The 17,294-nt window shown below is 51.9% G+C and overlaps 1 protein-coding gene across 1 annotated transcript in view; it reads right to left on the bottom strand.

The window, feature by feature from the left end:
* LOC144955366 (solute carrier family 25 member 35-like) overlaps positions 1-17,294 on the bottom strand; it is a 70,829-nt gene that overhangs the window by 27,924 nt on the left and 25,611 nt on the right. Inside the window, exon 4 of the mRNA XM_078885609.1 lies at positions 1,880-1,945. Coding sequence (XP_078741735.1) covers positions 1,880-1,945 — 66 coding nt within the window. The remainder of the gene's footprint in view (positions 1-1,879; positions 1,946-17,294) is intronic.

A 17,294-nucleotide genomic window follows, 5' to 3' on the forward strand; every position in this document is an offset into this window, starting at 1 on the left:
GTGGAGAGTGGAGAGTGGAGAGTGGTGAGTGGTGAGTGGAGAGTGGTGAGTGGAGAGTGGAGAGTGGTGAGTGGTGAGTGGTGAGTGTAGAGTGGTGAGTGGAGAGTGGAGAGTGGTGAGTGGAGAGTGGAGAGTGGAGAGTGGTGAGTGGTGAGTGGAGAGTGGTGAGTGGAGAGTGGAGAGTGGAGAGTGGTGAGTGGTGAGTGGAGAGTGGTGAGTGGAGAGTGGTGAGTGGAGAGTGGAGAGTGGAGAGTGGAGAGTGGAGAGTGGTGAGTGGAGAGTGGAGAGTGGTGAGTGGTGAGTGGAGAGTGGAGAGTGGTGAGTGGTGAGTGGAGAGTGGTGAGTGGAGAGTGGTGAGTGGAGAGTGGAGAGTGGTGAGTGGTGAGTGGAGAGTGGAGAGTGGTGAGTGGAGAGTGGAGAGTGGTGAGTGGAGAGTGGAGAGTGGTGAGTGGAGAGTGGAGAGTGGAGAGTGGTGAGTGGAGAGTGGAGAGTGGTGAGTGGAGAGTGGTGAGTGGTGAGTGGAGAGTGGTGAGTGGAGAGTGGAGAGTGGTGAGTGGAGAGTGGAGAGTGGAGAGTGGTGAGTGGTGAGTGTAGAGTGGTGAGTGGAGAGTGGTGAGTGGAGAGTGGTGAGTGGTGAGTGGAGAGTGGAGAGTGGAGAGTGGTGAGTGTAGAGTGGAGAGTGGTGAGTGGAGAGTGGAGAGTGGTGAGTGGAGAGTGGTGAGTGGAGAGTGGAGAGTGGTGAGTGTAGAGTGGAGAGTGGTGAGTGGAGAGTGGTGAGTGGAGAGTGGAGAGTGGAGAGTGGAGAGTGGAGAGTGGTGAGTGTAGAGTGGAGAGTGGAGAGTGGTGAGTGGTGAGTGGTGAGTGGAGAGTGGTGAGTGGTGAGTGGTGAGTGGAGAGTGGTGAGTGGAGAGTGGAGAGTGGTGAGTGGAGAGTGGAGAGTGGTGAGTGGAGAGTGGAGAGTGGAGAGTGGTGAGTGGTGAGTGGAGAGTGGTGAGTGGAGAGTGGAGAGTGGTGAGTGGTGAGTGGTGAGTGTAGAGTGGTGAGTGGAGAGTGGAGAGTGGTGAGTGGAGAGTGGAGAGTGGAGAGTGGTGAGTGGTGAGTGGAGAGTGGTGAGTGGAGAGTGGAGAGTGGAGAGTGGTGAGTGGTGAGTGGAGAGTGGTGAGTGGAGAGTGGTGAGTGGAGAGTGGAGAGTGGAGAGTGGAGAGTGGAGAGTGGTGAGTGGAGAGTGGAGAGTGGTGAGTGGTGAGTGGAGAGTGGAGAGTGGTGAGTGGTGAGTGGAGAGTGGTGAGTGGAGAGTGGTGAGTGGAGAGTGGAGAGTGGAGAGTGGAGAGTGGTGAGTGGTGAGTGGTGAGTGGTGAGTGGAGAGTGGTGAGTGTAGAGTGGTGAGTGGTGAGTGGAGAGTGGTGAGTGGTGAGTGGTGAGTGGAGAGTGGTGAGTGGTGAGTGGTGAGTGTAGAGTGGTGAGTGTAGAGTGGTGAGTGGTGAGTGGAGAGTGGTGAGTGGTGAGTGTAGAGTGGTGAGTGTAGAGTGGTGAGTGGTGAGTGTAGAGTGGTGAGTGGTGAGTGGAGAGTGGTGAGTGGTGAGTGGTGAGTGTAGAGTGGTGAGTGTAGAGTGGTGAGTGGTGAGTGTAGAGTGGTGAGTGGTGAGTGTAGAGTGGTGAGTGGTGTGTGGAGAGTGGTGAGTGTAGAGTGGTGAGTGGTGAGTGGAGAGTGGTGAGTGGTGAGTGGTGAGTGGAGAGTGGTGAGTGGTGAGTGGAGAGTGATGAGTGTAGAGTGGTGAGTGGTGAGTGGTGAGTGGAGAGTGGTGAGTGGTGAGTGGTGAGTGGAGAGTGGTGAGTGGTGAGTGGAGAGTGGTGAGTGGTGAGTGGTGAGTGAACTCACCGTGTATGAATATTGATGTCCCACTGCGATGGACAATGACGACTGAGTCTGCAAGTGAGTCTTCACCTGCACAAAGACAAAGGTCCCCCGTGTAGCCTCTGACAGGTTGCAGGGGCAAGTGCTGTTAGCTAGCACCTCACACACAGACAAAGATCCCCCGTGTAGCCTCTAACAGGCTGTAGGGGCAAGTGCTGTTAGCTAGCACCTCACACACAGACAAAGGTCCCCCGTGTAGCCTCTGACAGGCTGTAGGGGCAAGTGCTGTTAGCTAGCAACTCACACACAGACTAGCCTCTGACAGGTTGCAGGGGCAAGTGGCATGTTATGCTAGCACCTCACACACAGACAAAGATCCCCCGTGTAGCCTCTAACAGGCTGTAGGGGCAAGTGCTGTTAGCTAGCACCTCACACACAGACTAAGGTCCCCCGTGTAGCCTCTGACAGGCTGTAGGGGCAAGTGCTGTTAGCTAGCAACTCACACACAGACACAGACAAAGGTCCCCCGTGTAGCCTCTGACAGGTTGGAGGGGCAAGTGCTGTTAGCTAGCACCTCACAGTGCGTGAGTTTCTGTGTGGTTGAGTTTGTGAGTCTCTGTGGTGAGTCTCTGTGTGGTGAGTTCTGAAGTTCTGTGTGGGAGGCTGTGAGTCTCTGTGTGGTGAGTCTCTGTTTGTGGTGAGTTGTGAGTTCTGTTTGGTGATTCTGTGAGGTGAGTAGTGGTCTCTGAGTCTCTGTGGGTGAGTCTCTGTGTGGTGAGTTTGTGAGTCTCTGTGTGGATTGAGTTGTGAGTCTCTGTGTGGTGAGTTTGTGAGTCTCTGTGTGGTGAGTTGTGAGTCTCTGTGTGGTGGTTGAGTCTCTGTGTGGTGAGTCTGTGAGTCTCTGTGTGGTGAGTCTGTGAGTCTCTGTGTGGTGAGTCTGTGAGTCTCTGTGTGGTGAGTTGTGAGTCTCTGTGGTCTCTGTGTGGTGAGTCTGTGAGTCTCTGTGTGGTGAGTTGTGGTCTCTGTGTGTGAGTTGTGAGTCTCTGTGTGGTGAGTCTGTGAGTCTCTGTGTGGTGAGTCTGTGAGTCTCTGTGTGGTGAGTCTGTGAGTCTCTGTGTGGTGAGTCTGTGAGTCTCTGTGTGGTGAGTCTGTGAGTCTCTGTGTGGTGAGTCTGTGTGGGAGTCTGTGAGTCTCTGTGTGGTGAGTCTGTGGGTCTCTGTGTGGTGAGTCTGTGAGTCTCTGTGTGGTGAGTCTCTGTGTGGTGAGTCTGTGAGTCTCTGTGTGGTGAGTCTGTGGGTCTCTGTGTGGTGAGTCTGTGGGTCTCTGTGTGGTGAGTCTGTGAGTCTCTGGTGGGTCTGAGTCTCTGTGTGGTGAGTCTGTGAGTCTCTGTGTGGTGAGTCTGTGAGGTCTCTGTGTGGTGAGTTGTGAGTCTCTGTGTGGTGAGTCTCTGTGTGGTGAGTTGTGAGTCTCTGTGTGGTGAGTCTGTGGTCTCTGTGTGGTGAGTCTGTGAGTCTCTGTGTGGTGAGTCTGTGAGTCTCTGTGTGAGTCTGTGAGTCTCTGTGTGGTGAGTCTGTGAGTCTCTGTGTGGTGAGTCTGTGGTCTCTGTGTGGTGAGTCTGTGAGTCTCTGTGTGGTGAGTCTGTGAGTCTCTGTGTGGTGAGTCTCTGTGTGGTGAGTCTGTGAGTCTCTGTGTGGTGAGTCTGTGGGTCTCTGTGTGGTGAGTCTGTGAGTCTCTGTGTGGTGAGTTGTGAGTCTCTGTGTGGTGAGTCTGTGAGTCTCTGTGTGGTGAGTCTGTGGGTCTCTGTGTGGTGAGTCTGTGAGTCTCTGTGTGGTGAGTCTGTGAGTCTCTGTGTGGTGAGGTCTCTGTGTGGTGAGTCTGTGAGTCTCTGTGTGGTGAGTCTGTGGTCTCTGTGTGGTGAGTCTGTGAGTCTCTGTGTGGTGAGTCTGTGAGTCTCTGTGTGGTGAGTCTGTGAGTCTCTGTGTGGTGAGTCTGTGAGTCTCTGTGTGGTGAGTCTGTGGTCTCTGTGTGGTGAGTCTGTGAGTCTCTGTGTGGTGAGGTCTCTGTGTGGTGAGTCTGTGAGTCTCTGTGTGGTGAGTCTGTGGGTCTCTGTGTGGTGAGTCTGTGAGTCTCTGTGTGGTGAGTCTGTGAGTCTCTGTGTGGTGAGTCTCTGTGTGGTGAGTCTGTGAGTCTCTGTGTGGTGAGTCTGTGGGTCTCTGTGTGGTGAGTCTGTGAGTCTCTGTGTGGTGAGTTGTGAGTCTCTGTGTGGTGAGTCTGTGAGTCTCTGTGTGGTGAGTCTGTGGGTCTCTGTGTGGTGAGTCTGTGAGTCTCTGTGTGGTGAGTCTGTGAGTCTCTGTGTGGTGAGTCTCTGTGTGGTGAGTCTGTGAGTCTCTGTGTGGTGAGTCTGTGGGTCTCTGTGTGGTGAGTCTGTGAGTCTCTGTGTGGTGAGTCTGTGGAGGTCTCTGTGTGGTGAGTCTGTGAGTCTCTGTGTGGTGAGTCTGTGAGTCTCTGTGTGGTGAGTCTGTGGTCTCTGTGTGGTGAGTCTGTGGTCTCTGTGTGGTGAGTCTGTGGTCTCTGTGTGGTGAGTTTGTGAGTCTCTGTGTGGTGAGTCTGTGGTGTCTCTGTGTGGTGAGTCTGTGAGTCTCTGTGTGGTGAGTCTGTGAGTCTCTGTGTGGTGAGTTTGTGAGTCTCTGTGTGGTGAGTCTGTGAGTCTCTTTGTGGTGAGTCTCTGTGTGGGTGAGTCTGTGAGTCTCTGTGTGGTGAGTCTGTGAGTCTCTGTGTGGTGAGTTGTGAGTCTCTGTGTGGTGAGTCTGTGAGTCTCTGTGTGGTGAGTCTGTGAGTCTCTGTGTGGTGAGTTTGTGAGTCTCTGTGTGGTGAGTCTGTGGGTCTCTGTGTGGTGAGTCTGTGAGTCTCTGTGTGGTGAGTTTGTGAGTCTCTGTGTGGTGAGTCTGTGAGTCTCTGTGTGGTGAGTCTGTGGGTCTCTGTGTGGTGAGTCTGTGAGTCTCTGTGTGGTGAGTTTGTGAGTCTCTGTGTGGTGAGTCTCTGTGTGGTGAGTCTGTGAGTCTCTGTGTGGTGAGTTTGTGAGACTCTGTGTGGTGAGTCTGTGAGTCTCTGTGTGGTGAGTCTGTGGGTCTCTGTGTGGTGAGTCTGTGAGTCTCTGTGTGGTGAGTCTGTGAGTCTCTGTGTGGTGAGTTTGTGAGTCTCTGTGTGGTGAGTCTCTGTGTGGTGAGTCTGTGAGTCTCTTTGTGGTGGGTCTCTGTGTGGTGAGTCTGTGGGTCTCTGTGTGGTGAGTCTGTGAGTCTCTGTGTGGTGAGTCTGTGGGTCTCTGTGTGGTGAGTCTGTGGGTCTCTGTGTGGTGAGTCTGTGAGTCTCTGTGTGGTGAGTTTGTGAGTCTCTGTGTGGTGAGTCTCTGTGTGGTGAGTCTGTGAGTCTCTGTGTGGTGAGTTTGTGAGTCTCTGTGTGGTGAGTCTGTGAGTCTCTGTGTGGTGAGTCTGTGGGTCTCTGTGTGGTGAGTCTGTGAGTCTCTGTGTGGTGAGTCTGTGAGTCTCTGTGTGGTGAGTTTGTGAGTCTCTGTGTGGTGAGTCTCTGTGTGGTGAGTTCTGTGAGTCTCTTTGTGGTGGGTCTCTGTGTGGTGAGTCTGTGGGTCTCTGTGTGGTGAGTCTGTGAGTCTCTGTGTGGTGAGTCTGTGGGTCTCTGTGTGGTGAGTCTGTGGGTCTCTGTGTGGTGAGTCTGTGAGTCTCTGTGTGGTGAGTCTGTGAGTCTCTGTGTGGTGAGTCTGTGGGTCTCTGTGTGGTGAGTCTGTGGGTCTCTGTGTGGTGAGTCTGTGAGTCTCTGTGTGGTGAGTCTGTGGGTCCCTGTGTGGTGAGTCTGTGGGTCTCTGTGTGGTGAGTCTGTGAGTCTCTGTGTGGTGAGTCTGTGAGTCTCTTTGTGGTGGGTCTCTGTGTGGTGAGTATGTGGGTCTCTGTGTGGTGAGTCTGTGAGTCTCTGTGTGGTGAGTCTGTGGGTCTCTGTGTGGTGAGTCTGTGGGTCTCTGTGTGGTGAGTCTGTGAGTCTCTGTGTGGTGAGTCTGTGAGTCTCTGTGTGGTGAGTCTGTGGGTCTCTGTGTGGTGAGTCTGTGGGTCTCTGTGTGGTGAGTCTGTGAGTCTCTGTGTGGTGAGTCTGTGGGTCTCTGTGTGGTGAGTCTGTGGGTCTATGTGTGGTGAGTCTGTGAGTCTCTGTGTGGTGAGTCTGTGAGTCTCTTTGTGGTGAGTCTCTGTGTGGTGAGTCTGTGAGTCTCTGTGTGGTGAGTCTGTGAGTCTCTTTGTGGTGAGTCTCTGTGTGGTGAGTCTGTGTGTCTCTGTGTGGTGAGTTTGTGAGTCTCTGTGTGGTGAGTCTGTGAGTCTCTTTGTGGTGAGTCTCTGTGTGGTGAGTCTGTGAGTCTCTGTGTGGTGAGTCTGTGAGTCTCTGTGTGGTGAGTCTGTGGGTCTCTGTGTGGTGAGTCTGTGGGTCTCTGTGTGGTGAGTCTGTGATTCTCTGTGTGATGAGTCTGTGAGTCTCTTTGTGGTGAGTCTCTGTGTGGTGAGTCTGTGAGTCTCTGTGTGGTGAGTCTGTGAGTCTCTTTGTGGTGAGTCTCTGTGTGGTGAGTTTGTGAGTCTCTGTGTGGTGAGTCTGTGAGTCTCTTTGTGGTGAGTCTCTGTGTGGTGAGTCTGTGAGTCTCTGTGTGGTGAGTCTGTGAGTCTCTGTGTGGTGAGTCTGTGAGTCTCTGTGTGGTGAGTTTGTGGGTCTCTGTGTGGTGAGTCTGTGAGTCTCTGTGTGGTGAGTTTGTGAGTCTCTGTGTGGTGAGTCTCTGTGTGGTGAGTCTGTGAGTCTCTTTGTGGTGAGTCTCTGTGTGGTGAGTTTGTGAGTCTCTGTGTGGTGAGTTTGTGAGTCTCTGTGTGGTGAGTCTCTGTGTGGTGAGTCTGTGAGTCTCTGTGTGGTGAGTCTGTGAGTCTCTGTGTGGTGAGTTTGTGAGTCTCTGTGTGGTGAGTCTCTGTGTGGTGAGTCTGTGAGTCTCTTTGTGGTGAGTCTCTGTGTGGTGAGTTTGTGAGTCTCTGTGTGGTGAGTCTGTGAGTCTCTTTGTGGTGAGTCTCTGTGTGGTGAGTCTGTGAGTCTCTGTGTGGTGAGTCTGTGAGTCTCTGTGTGGTGAGTCTGTGAGTCTCTGTGTGGTGAGTTTGTGGGTCTCTTTGTGGTGAGTCTCTGTGTGGTGAGTCTGTGAGTCTCTGTGTGGTGAGTCTGTGAGTCTCTTTGTGGTGAGTTTGTGGGTCTCTGTGTGGTGAGTCTGTGAGTCTCTGTGTGGTGAGTTTGTGGGTCTCTGTGTGGTGAGTCTCTGTGTGGTGAGTCTGTGAGTCTCTTTGTGGTGAGTTTGTGGGTCTCTGTGTGGTGAGTCTGTGGGTCTCTGTGTGGTGAGTTTGTGGGTCTCTGTGTGGTGAGTCTGTGAGTCTCTGTGTGGTGAGTTTGTGAGTCTCTGTGTGGTGAGTCTCTGTGTGGTGAGTCTGTGAGTCTCTGTGTGGTGAGTCTGTGAGTCTCTGTGTGGTGAGTTTGTGAGTCTCTGTGTGGTGAGTCTCTGTGTGGTGAGTCTGTGGGTCTCTGTGTGGTGAGTTTGTGGGTCTCTGTGTGGTGAGTCTGTGAGTCTCTGTGTGGTGAGTTTGTGAGTCTCTGTGTGGTGAGTCTCTGTGTGGTGAGTCTGTGGGTCTCTGTGTGGTGAGTCTGTGGGTCTCTGTGTGGTGAGTCTGTGAGTCTCTGTGTGGTGAGTCTGTGAGTCTCTGTGTGGTGAGTCTGTGAGTCTCTGTGTGGTGAGTCTGTGAGTCTCTGTGTGGTGAGTCTGTGAGTCTCTGTGTGGTGAGTCTGTGAGTCTCTGTGTGGTGAGTCTCTGTGTGGTGAGTCTGTGAGTCTCTGTATGGTGAGTCTGTGAGTCTCTGTGTGGTGAGTATGTGAGTCTCTGTGTGGTGAGTTTGTGAGTCTCTGTGTGGTGAGTCTCTGTGTGGTGAGTCTGTGAGTCTCTGTGTGGTGAGTCTCTGTGTGGTGAGTCTGTGAGTCTCTTTGTGGTGAGTTTGTGAGTCTCTGTGTGGTGAATCTCTGTGTGGTGAGTTTGTGGGTCTCTGTGTGGTGAGTCTGTGAGTCTCTGTGTGGTGAGTCTCTGTGTGGTGAGTCTGTGAGTCTCTGTGTGGTGAGTCTGTGAGTCTCTGTGTGGTGAGTCTGTGAGTCTCTGTGTGGTGAGTCTCTGTGTGGTGAGTCTGTGAGTCTCTGTGTGGTGAGTCTCTGTGTGGTGAGTTTGTGAGTCTCTGTGTGGTGAGTCTCTGTGTGGTGAGTTTGTGGGTCTCTGTGTGGTGAGTCTGTGAGTCTCTGTGTGGTGAGTCTCTGTGTGGTGAGTCTGTGAGTCTCTGTGTGGTGAGTTTGTGGGTCTCTGTGTGGTGAGTCTGTGAGTCTCTGTGTGGTGAGTCTCTGTGTGGTGAGTCTGTGAGTCTCTGTGTGGTGAGTCTCTGTGTGGTGAGTTTGTGGGTCTCTGTGTGGTGAGTCTGTGAGTCTCTTTGTGGTGAGTCTCTGTGTGGTGAGTTTGTGAGTCTCTGTGTGGTGAGTCTCTGTGTGGTGAGTTTGTGGGTCTTTGTGTGGTGAGTCTGTGAGTCTCTTTGTGGTGAGTCTCTGTGTGGTGAGTCTGTGAGTCTCTGTGTGGTGAGTCTGTGAGTCTCTGTGTGGTGAGTTTGTGGGTCTCTGTGTGGTGAGTCTCTGTGTGGTGAGTCTGTGAGTCTCTTTGTGGTGAGTCTCTGTGTGGTGAGTCTGTGAGTCTCTGTGTGGTGAGTCTGTGAGTCTCTGTGTGGTGAGTTTGTGAGTCTCTGTGTGGTGAGTTTGTGGGTCTCTGTGTGGTGAGTCTGTGGGTCTCTGTGTGGTGAGTCTGTGAGTCTCTGTGTGGTGAGTCTGTGGGTCTCTGTGTGGTGAGTCTGTGGGTCTCTGTGTGGTGAGTCTGTGAGTCTCTGTGTGGTAAGTCTGTGAGTCTCTGTGTGGTGAGTCTGTGAATCTCTGTGTGGTGAGTCTGTGAGTCTCTGTGTGGTGAGTCTGTGAGTCTCTGTGTGGTGAGTTTGTGAGTCTCTGTGTGGTGAGTTTGTGAGTCTCTGTGTGGTGAGTCTGTGGGTCTCTGTGTGGTGAGTTTGTGAGTCTCTGTGTGGTGAGTTTGTGAGTCTCTGTGTGGTGAGTCTGTGAGTCTCTGTGTGGTTTCTGTGTGGTGAGTCTCTGTGTGAATGAGTCTCTGTGTGATGAGTTTGTGAGTCTCTGTGTGCTGAGTTTCTGTGTGGTGAGTCTGTGAGTCTCTGTGTGGTGAGTCTCTGTGTGGTGTGTCTCTGTGTGGTGAGTCTGTGAGTCTCTGTGTGGTGAGTCTGTGAGTCTCTGTGTGGTGAGTCTCTGTGTGGTGAGTCTGTGAGTCTCTGTGTGGTGAGTCTCTGTGTGGTGAGTTTGTGAGTCTCTGTGTGGTGAGTCTCTGTGTGGTGAGTCTGTGAGTCTCTGTGTGGTGAGTTTGTGGGTCTCTGTGTGGTGAGTCTGTGAGTCTCTGTGTGGTGAGTCTCTGTGTGGTGAGTCTGTGAGTCTCTGTGTGGTGAGTCTCTGTGTGGTGAGTTTGTGGGTCTCTGTGTGGTGAGTCTGTGAGTCTCTGTGTGGTGAGTCTCTGTGTGGTGAGTTTGTGAGTCTCTGTGTGGTGAGTCTCTGTGTGGTGAGTTTGTGGGTCTCTGTGTGGTGAGTCTGTGAGTCTCTGTGTGGTGAGTCTGTGAGTCTCTGTGTGGTGAGTTTGTGGGTCTCTGTGTGGTGAGTCTCTGTGTGGTGAGTCTGTGAGTCTCTTTGTGGTGAGTCTCTGTGTGGTGAGTCTGTGAGTCTCTGTGTGGTGAGTCTGTGAGTCTCTGTGTGGTGAGTCTGTGGGTCTCTGTGTGGTGAGTTTGTGGGTCTCTGTGTGGTGAGTCTGTGAGTCTCTGTGTGGTGAGTTTGTGAGTCTCTGTGTGGTGAGTTTGTGGGTCTCTGTGTGGTGAGTCTGTGGGTCTCTGTGTGGTGAGTCTGTGGGTTTCTGTGTGGTGAGTCTGTGAGTCTCTGTGTGGTGAGTCTGTGAGTCTCTGTGTGGTGATTCTGTGAGTCTCTGTGTGGTGAGTCTGTGAGTCTCTGTGTGGTGAGTCTGTGAGTCTCTGTGTGGTGAGTCTGTGAGTCTCTGTGTGGTGAGTTTGTGGGTCTCTGTGTGGTGAGTTTGTGAGTCTCTGTGTGGTGAGTCTGTGGGTCTCTGTGTGGTGAGTTTGTGGGTCTCTGTGTGGTGAGTTTGTGGGTCTCTGTGTGGTGAGTTTGTGAGTCTCTGTGTGGTGAGTTTGTGGGTCTCTGTGTGGTGAGTTTGTGAGTCTCTGTGTGGTGAGTTTGTGAGTCTCTGTGTGGTGAGTCTGTGAGTCTCTGTGTGGTGAGTTTGTGAGTCTCTGTGTGGTGAGTCTCTGTGTGGTGAGTTTGTGAGTCTCTGTGTGGTGAGTCTCTGTGTGGTGAGTTTGTGAGTCTCTGTGTGGTGAGTTTGTGAGTCTCTGTGTGGTGAGTTTGTGAGCCTCTGTGTGGTGAGTCTCTGTGTGGTGAGTTTGTGAGTCTCTGTGTGGTGAGTTTGTGAGTCTCTGTGTGGTGAGTCTCTGTGTGGTGAGTTTGTGAGTCTCTGTGTGGTGAGTTTGTGAGTCTCTGTGTGGTGAGTTTGTGAGCCTCTGTGTGGTGAGTCTCTGTGTGGTGAGTTTGTGAGTCTCTGTGTGGTGAGTTTGTGAGTCTCTGTGTGGTGAGTTTGTGAGTCTCTGTGTGGTGAGTTTGTGAGTCTCTGTGTGGTTTCTGTGTGGTGAGTCTGTGTGTGAATGAGTCTCTGTGTGATGAGTTTGTGAGTCTCTGTGTGGTGAGTTTGTGAGTCTCTGTGTGGTTTCTGTGTGGTGAGTCTGTGAGTCTCTGTGTGGTGAGTCTCTGTGTGGTGAGTTTGTGGGTCTCTGTGTGGTGAGTCTGTGAGTCTCTGTGTGGTGAGTTTGTGAGTCTCTGTGTGGTTTCTGTGTGGTGAGTCTCTGTGTGATGAGTTTGTGAGTCTCGGTGTGGTGAGTTTGTGAGTCTCTGTGTGGTGAGTTTGTGAGTCTCTGTGTGGTGAGTCTGTGAGTCTCTGTGTGGTGAGTTTGTGAGTCTCTGTGTGGTTTCTGTGTGGTGAGTCTCTGTGTGGTGAGTTTGTGAGTCTCTGTGTGGTGAGTTTGTGAGTCTCTGTGTGAATGAGTCTCTGTGTGGTGAGTCTGTGGGTCTCTGTGTGGTGAGTCTGTGAGTCTCTGTGTGGTGAGTTTGTGAGTCTCTGTGTGGTGAGTCTGTGAGTCTCTGTGTGGTGAGTTTGTGAGTCTCTGTGTGGTGAGTCTGTGAGTCTCTGTGTGTTGAGTTTGTGAGTCTCTGTGTGGTGAGTTTGTGAGTCTCTGTGTGGTGAGTTTGTGAGTCTCTGTGTGGTGAGTTTGTGAGTCTCTGTGTGGTGAGTTTGTGAGTCTCTGTGTGGTGAGTTTGTGAGTCTCTGTGTGGTGAGTCTCTGTGTGGTGAGTCTGTGAGTCTCTGTGTGGTGAGTCTGTGAGTCTCTGTGTGGTGAGTTTGTGAGTCTCTGTGTGGTGAGTCTGTGAGTCTCTGTGTGGTGAGTTTGTGAGTCTCTGTGTGGTGAGTCTGTGAGTCTCTGTGTGGTGAGTTTGTGAGTCTCTGTGTGGTGAGTTTGTGAGTCTCTGTGTGGTGAGTCTCTGTGTGGTGAGTCTGTGAGTCTCTGTGTGGTGAGTTTGTGAGTCTCTGTGTGGTGAGTCTCTGTGTGGTGAGTCTGTGAGTCTCTGTGTGGTGAGTTTGTGAGTCTCTGTGTGGTGAGTCTCTGTGTGGTGAGTCTGTGAGTCTCTGTGTGGTGAGTTTGTGAGTCTCTGTGTGGTGAGTTTGTGAGTCTCTGTGTGGTGAGTCTGTGAGTCTCTGTGTGGTGAGTTTGTGAGTCTCTGTGTGGTGAGTTTGTGAGTCTCTGTGTGGTGAGTCTCTGTGTGGTGAGTCTGTGAGTCTCTGTGTGGTGAGTCTGTGAGTCTCTGTGTGGTGAGTCTGTGAGTCTCTGTGTGGTGAGTTTGTGGGTCTCTGTGTGGTGAGTTTGTGAGTCTCTGTGTGGTGAGTCTGTGGGTCTCTGTGTGGTGAGTTTGTGGGTCTCTGTGTGGTGAGTTTGTGGGTCTCTGTGTGGTGAGTTTGTGAGTCTCTGTGTGGTGAGTTTGTGGGTCTCTGTGTGGTGAGTTTGTGAGTCTCTGTGTGGTGAGTTTGTGGGTCTCTGTGTGGTGAGTTTGTGAGTCTCTGTGTGGTGAGTTTGTGAGTCTCTGTGTGGTGAGTCTGTGAGTCTCTGTGTGGTGAGTTTGTGAGTCTCTGTGTGGTGAGTCTCTGTGTGGTGAGTTTGTGAGTCTCTGTGTGGTGAGTCTCTGTGTGGTGAGTTTGTGAGTCTCTGTGTGGTGAGTTTGTGAGTCTCTGTGTGGTGAGTTTGTGAGCCTCTGTGTGGTGAGTCTCTGTGTGGTGAGTTTGTGAGTCTCTGTGTGGTGAGTTTGTGAGTCTCTGTGTGGTGAGTCTCTGTGTGGTGAGTTTGTGAGTCTCTGTGTGGTGAGTTTGTGAGTCTCTGTGTGGTGAGTTTGTGAGCCTCTGTGTGGTGAGTCTCTGTGTGGTGAGTTTGTGAGTCTCTGTGTGTTGAGTTTGTGAGTCTCTGTGTGGTGAGTTTGTGAGTCTCTGTGTGGTGAGTTTGTGAGTCTCTGTGTGGTGAGTTTGTGAGTCTCTGTGTGGTTTCTGTGTGGTGAGTCTCTGTGTGAATGAGTCTCTGTGTGATGAGTTTGTGAGTCTCTGTGTGGTGAGTTTGTGAGTCTCTGTGTGGTTTCTGTGTGGTGAGTCTGTGAGTCTCTGTGTGGTGAGTCTCTGTGTGGTGAGTTTGTGGGTCTCTGTGTGGTGAGTCTGTGAGTCTCTGTGTGGTGAGTTTGTGAGTCTCTGTGTGGTGAGTCTGTGAGTCTCTGTGTGGTGAGTTTGTGAGTCTCTGTGTGGTTTCTGTGTGGTGAGTCTCTGTGTGGTGAGTTTGTGAGTCTCTGTGTGGTGAGTTTGTGAGTCTCTGTGTGAATGAGTCTCTGTGTGGTGAGTCTGTGGGTCTCTGTGTGGTGAGTCTGTGAGTCTCTGTGTGGTGAGTTTGTGAGTCTCTGTGTGGTGAGTCTGTGAGTCTCTGTGTGGTGAGTTTGTGAGTCTCTGTGTGGTGAGTTTGTGAGTCTCTGTGTGGTGAGTCTGTGGGTCTCTGTGTGGTGAGTCTGTGAGTCTCTGTGTGGTGAGTCTGTGAGTCTCTGTGTGGTGAGTCTGTGAGTCTCTGTGTGGTGAGTTTGTGAGTCTCTGTGTGGTGAGTCTGTGAGTCTCTATGTGGTGAGTCTGTGGGTCTCTGTGTGGTGAGTCTGTGAGTCTCTGTGTGGTGAGTCTGTGAGTCTCTGTGTGGTGAGTTTGTGAGTCTCTGTGTGGTGAGTCTGTGAGTCTCTTTGTGGTGAATCTGTGGGTCTCTGTGTGGTGAGTCTGTGAGTCTCTGTGTGGTGAGTCTGTGAGTCTCTGTGTGGTGAGTTTGTGAGTCTCTGTGTGGTGAGTCTGTGAGTCTCTTTGTGGTGAATCTGTGAGTCTCTGTGTGGTGAGTCTCTGTGTGGTGAGTCTGTGAGTCTCTTTGTGGTGGGTCTCTGTGTGGTGAGTCTGTGGGTCTCTGTGTGGTGAATCTGTGAGTCTCTGTGTGGTGAGTTTGTGGGTCTCTGTGTAGTGAGTCTGTGGGTCTCTGTGTGGTGAGTCTGTGGGTCTCTGTGTGGTGAGTCTGTGAGTCTCTGTGTGGTGAGTCTGTGAGTCTCTGTGTGGTGAGTCTGTGAGTCTCTGTGTGGTGAGTCTGTGAGTCTCTGTGTGGTGAGTCTGTGGGTCTCTGTGTGGTGAGTTTGTGAGTCTCTGTGTGGTGAGTCTGTGGGTCTCTGTGTGGTGAGTCTGTGGGTCTCTGTGTGGTGAGTCTGTGGGTCTCTGTGTGGTGAGTCTGTGAGTCTCTGTGTGGTGAGTTTGTGAGTCTCTGTGTGGTGAGTCTGTGGGTCTCTGTGTGGTGAGTCTGTGGGTCTCTGTGTGGTGAGTCTGTGGGTCTCTGTGTGGTGAGTCTGTGAGTCTCTGTGTGGTGAGTTTGTGAGTCTCTGTGTGGTGAGTCTGTGGGTCTCTGTGTGGTGAGTCTGTGAGTCTCTTTGTGGTGAGTCTCTGTGTGGTGAGTCTGTGAGTCTCTGTGTGGTGAGTCTGTGAGTCTCTGTGTGGTGAGTTTGTGAGTCTCTGTGTGGTGAGTCTGTGAGTCTCTGTGTGGTGAGTTTGTGAGTCTCTGTGTGGTGAGTCTGTGAGTCTCTGTGTGGTGAGTTTGTGAGTCTCTGTGTGGTGAGTCTGTGAGTCTCTGTGTGGTGAGTCTCTGTGTGGTGAGTCTGTGAGTCTCTGTGTGGTGAGTTTGTGAGTCTCTGTGTGGTGAGTCTGTGAGTCTCTGTGTGGTGAGTCTGTGGGTCTCTGTGTGGTGAGTCTGTGAGTCTCTGTGTGGTGAGTTTGTGAGTCTCTGTGTGGTGAGTCTGTGGGTCTCTGTGTGGTGAGTCTGTGGGTCTCTGTGTGGTGAGTCTGTGGGTCTCTGTGTGGTGAGTCTGTGAGTCTCTGTGTGGTGAGTTTGTGAGTCTCTGTGTGGTGAGTCTGTGGGTCTCTGTGTGGTGAGTCTGTGGGTCTCTGTGTGGTGAGTCTGTGAGTCTCTGTGTGGTGAGTTTGTGAGTCTCTGTGTGGTGAGTCTGTGGGTCTCTGTGTGGTGAGTCTGTGGGTCTCTGTGTGGTGAGTCTGTGGGTCTCTGTGTGGTGAGTCTGTGGGTCTCTGTGTGGTGAGTTTGTGAGTCTCTGTGTGGTGAGTCTGTGAGTCTCTGTGTGAGTGAGTCTGTGGGTCTCTGTGTGGTGAGTCTGTGAGTCTCTGTGTGGTGAGTCTGTGGGTCTCTGTGTGGTGAGTCTGTGAGTCTCTGTGTGGTGAGTCTGTGAGTCTCTGTGTGGTGAGTCTGTGAGTCTCTGTGTGGTGAGTCTGTGAGTCTCTGTGTGGTGAGTCTGTGGGTCTCTGTGTGGTGAGTCTGTGAGTCTCTGTGTGAGTGAGTCTGTGGGTCTCTGTGTGGTGAGTCTGTGAGTCTCTGTGTGGTGAGTCTGTGGGTCTCTGTGTGATGAGTCTGTGAGTCTCTGTGTGGTGAGTCTCTGTGTGGTGAGTCTGTGAGTCTCTGTGTGGTGAGTCTGTGAGTCTCTGTGTGGTGAGTCTGTGAGTCTCTGTGTGGTGAGTCTGTGGGTCTCTGTGTGATGAGTCTGTGAGTCTCTGTGTGGTGAGTCTCTGTGTGGTGAGTCTGTGGGTCTCTGTGTGGTGAGTCTGTGAGTCTCTGTGTGGTGAGTCTGTGAGTCTCTGTGTGGTGAGTCTCTGTGTGGTGAGTCTGTGAGTCTCTGTGTGGTGAGTCTGTGAGTCTCTGTGTGGTGAGTCTGTGGGTCTCTGTGTGATGAGTCTGTGAGTCTCTGTGTGGTGAGTCTCTGTGTGGTGAGTCTGTGGGTCTCTGTGTGGTGAGTCTGTGAGTCTCTGTGTGGTGAGTCTGTGAGTCTCTGTGTGGTGAGTCTCTGTGTGGTGAGTCTGTGAGTCTCTGTGTGGTGAGTCTGTGAGTCTCTGTGTGTGAGTGTTTCTGTGTGAGTCTCTGTGTGAGTCTGTGTCTCTGTGTGTGAGTGTCTCTGTGTGTCTCTCTCTCTGAGTGTCTCTCTGTGTGTGTCTCTCTGTGTGAGTGAGTCTCTGTGTCTCTCTGAGTCTGTGTCTCTCTGTGTGTCTCTCTGAGTCTCTCTCTGTGTGAGTGAGTCTATGTCTCTCTGAGTCTGTGTCTCTCTGTGTGTCCAAGTGTGAGTCTGTGTGTGAGTGAGTCTCTGTGTGTCTCTCTGCGTGAGTCTGTGTCTCTCTGTGTGTGTCTCTCTGTGTGAGTGTCTCTGTGTGCGAGTACCTCTGTGTGTGTCTCTGTGTGAGTGTCTCTGTGTGTGTCTGTGTCTCTCTGTGTGTCTCTGTGTGTGTCTCTGTGTGAGTGTCTCTGTGTGTGTCTGTGTCTCTCTGTGTGTCTCTGTGTGAGTCTCTGTGTGAGTGAGTCTGTATCTCTGTGTGAGTCTGTGTCTTTGTGTCTCTGTGTGAGTCTGTGTCTCTGTGTCTCTGTGTGAGTCTGTGTCTCTGTGTCTCTGTGTGAGTCTGTGTCTCTGTGTCTCTGTGTGAGTCTGTGTCTCTCTCTCTCTGTGTGTGTCTCTGTGTGTGTCTCTCTGTGAGTGTTTCTGTGTGAGTGTCTCTCTGTGTGAGTCTGTGTCTCTGTGTGTGTCTCTCTGTGTGTCTCAGTGTGAGTCTGTGTGTGAGTGAGTCTCTGTGTGTCTCTCTGCGTGAGTCTGTGTCTCTGTGTGTGTCTCTCTGTGTGTGTGTCTCTGTGTGTGTGTCTCTGTGTGTGTGTGTCTCTCTGTGAGTGTCTCTGTGTGTGTCTCTCTGTGTGTGTGTCTCTCTGTGAGTGTCTCTGTGTGTGTCTCTCTGTGTGTGTGTCTCTGTGTGTGTGTCTCTGTGTGTGTGTGTCTCTCTGTGAGTGTCTCTGTGTGTGTCTCTGTGTGTGTCTCTCTGTGAGTGTTTCTGTGTGTGTGTCTCTCTCTGAGTCTGTGTCTCTGTGTGTGTCTCTCTGTGTCTCTCTGTGTGAGTGAGTCTGTGTCTCTCTGTGTTTGTCTCTGTGTGTGTGTGTCTCTGTGTGTGTCTCTCTGTGTCTCTCTGTGAGTGTTTCTGTGTGAGTGTCTCTCTGTGTGAGTCTGTGTCTCTGTGTGTGTCTCTCTGTGTGTGTCTCTCTGTGTGTGTCTCTGTGTGTGTGTCTCTCTGTGTGAGTGTCTCTCTGTGTGTGTCTCTCTGTGTGTGTCTCTCTGTGTGTGTCTCTCTGTGTCTCTCTGTGTGAGTGAGTCTGTGTCTCTCTGTGTGAGTGTCTCTCTGTCTGAGTGTCTCTGTGTGTGTGACTCTCTGTCTGAGTGTCTCTCTGTGTGTGTGTCTCTCTGTGTGAGTGTCTCTGTGTGTGTGTGTCTCTGTGTGTGTGTCTCTCTGTCTGAGTGTCTCTCTGTGTGTGTGTCTCTCTGTCTGAGTGTCTCTCTGTGTGTGTCTCTGTGTGTGTCTCTCTGTGTGTGTCTCTGTGTGTGAGTGTCCCTCTGTGTGTGTCTCTGTGTGAGTCTCTGTGCGAGTCTGTATCTCTGTGTGAGTGTCTCTGTGTGTGAGTGTCTCTCTGTGTGTGTCTCTCTGTGTGTGTCTCTGTGTGTGTGTCTCTCTGTGTGTGTGTGTCTCTGTGTGTGTGTCTCTGTGTGTGAGTGTCTCTCTGTGTGTCTCTCTGTGTGTGTGTGTCTCTCTGTGTGAGTGT

Source organism: Lampetra fluviatilis, unplaced genomic scaffold, assembly GCF_964198595.1.
Source record: "Lampetra fluviatilis unplaced genomic scaffold, kcLamFluv1.1 SCAFFOLD_145, whole genome shotgun sequence".
Lineage (NCBI taxonomy): Eukaryota > Metazoa > Chordata > Hyperoartia > Petromyzontiformes > Petromyzontidae > Lampetra > Lampetra fluviatilis.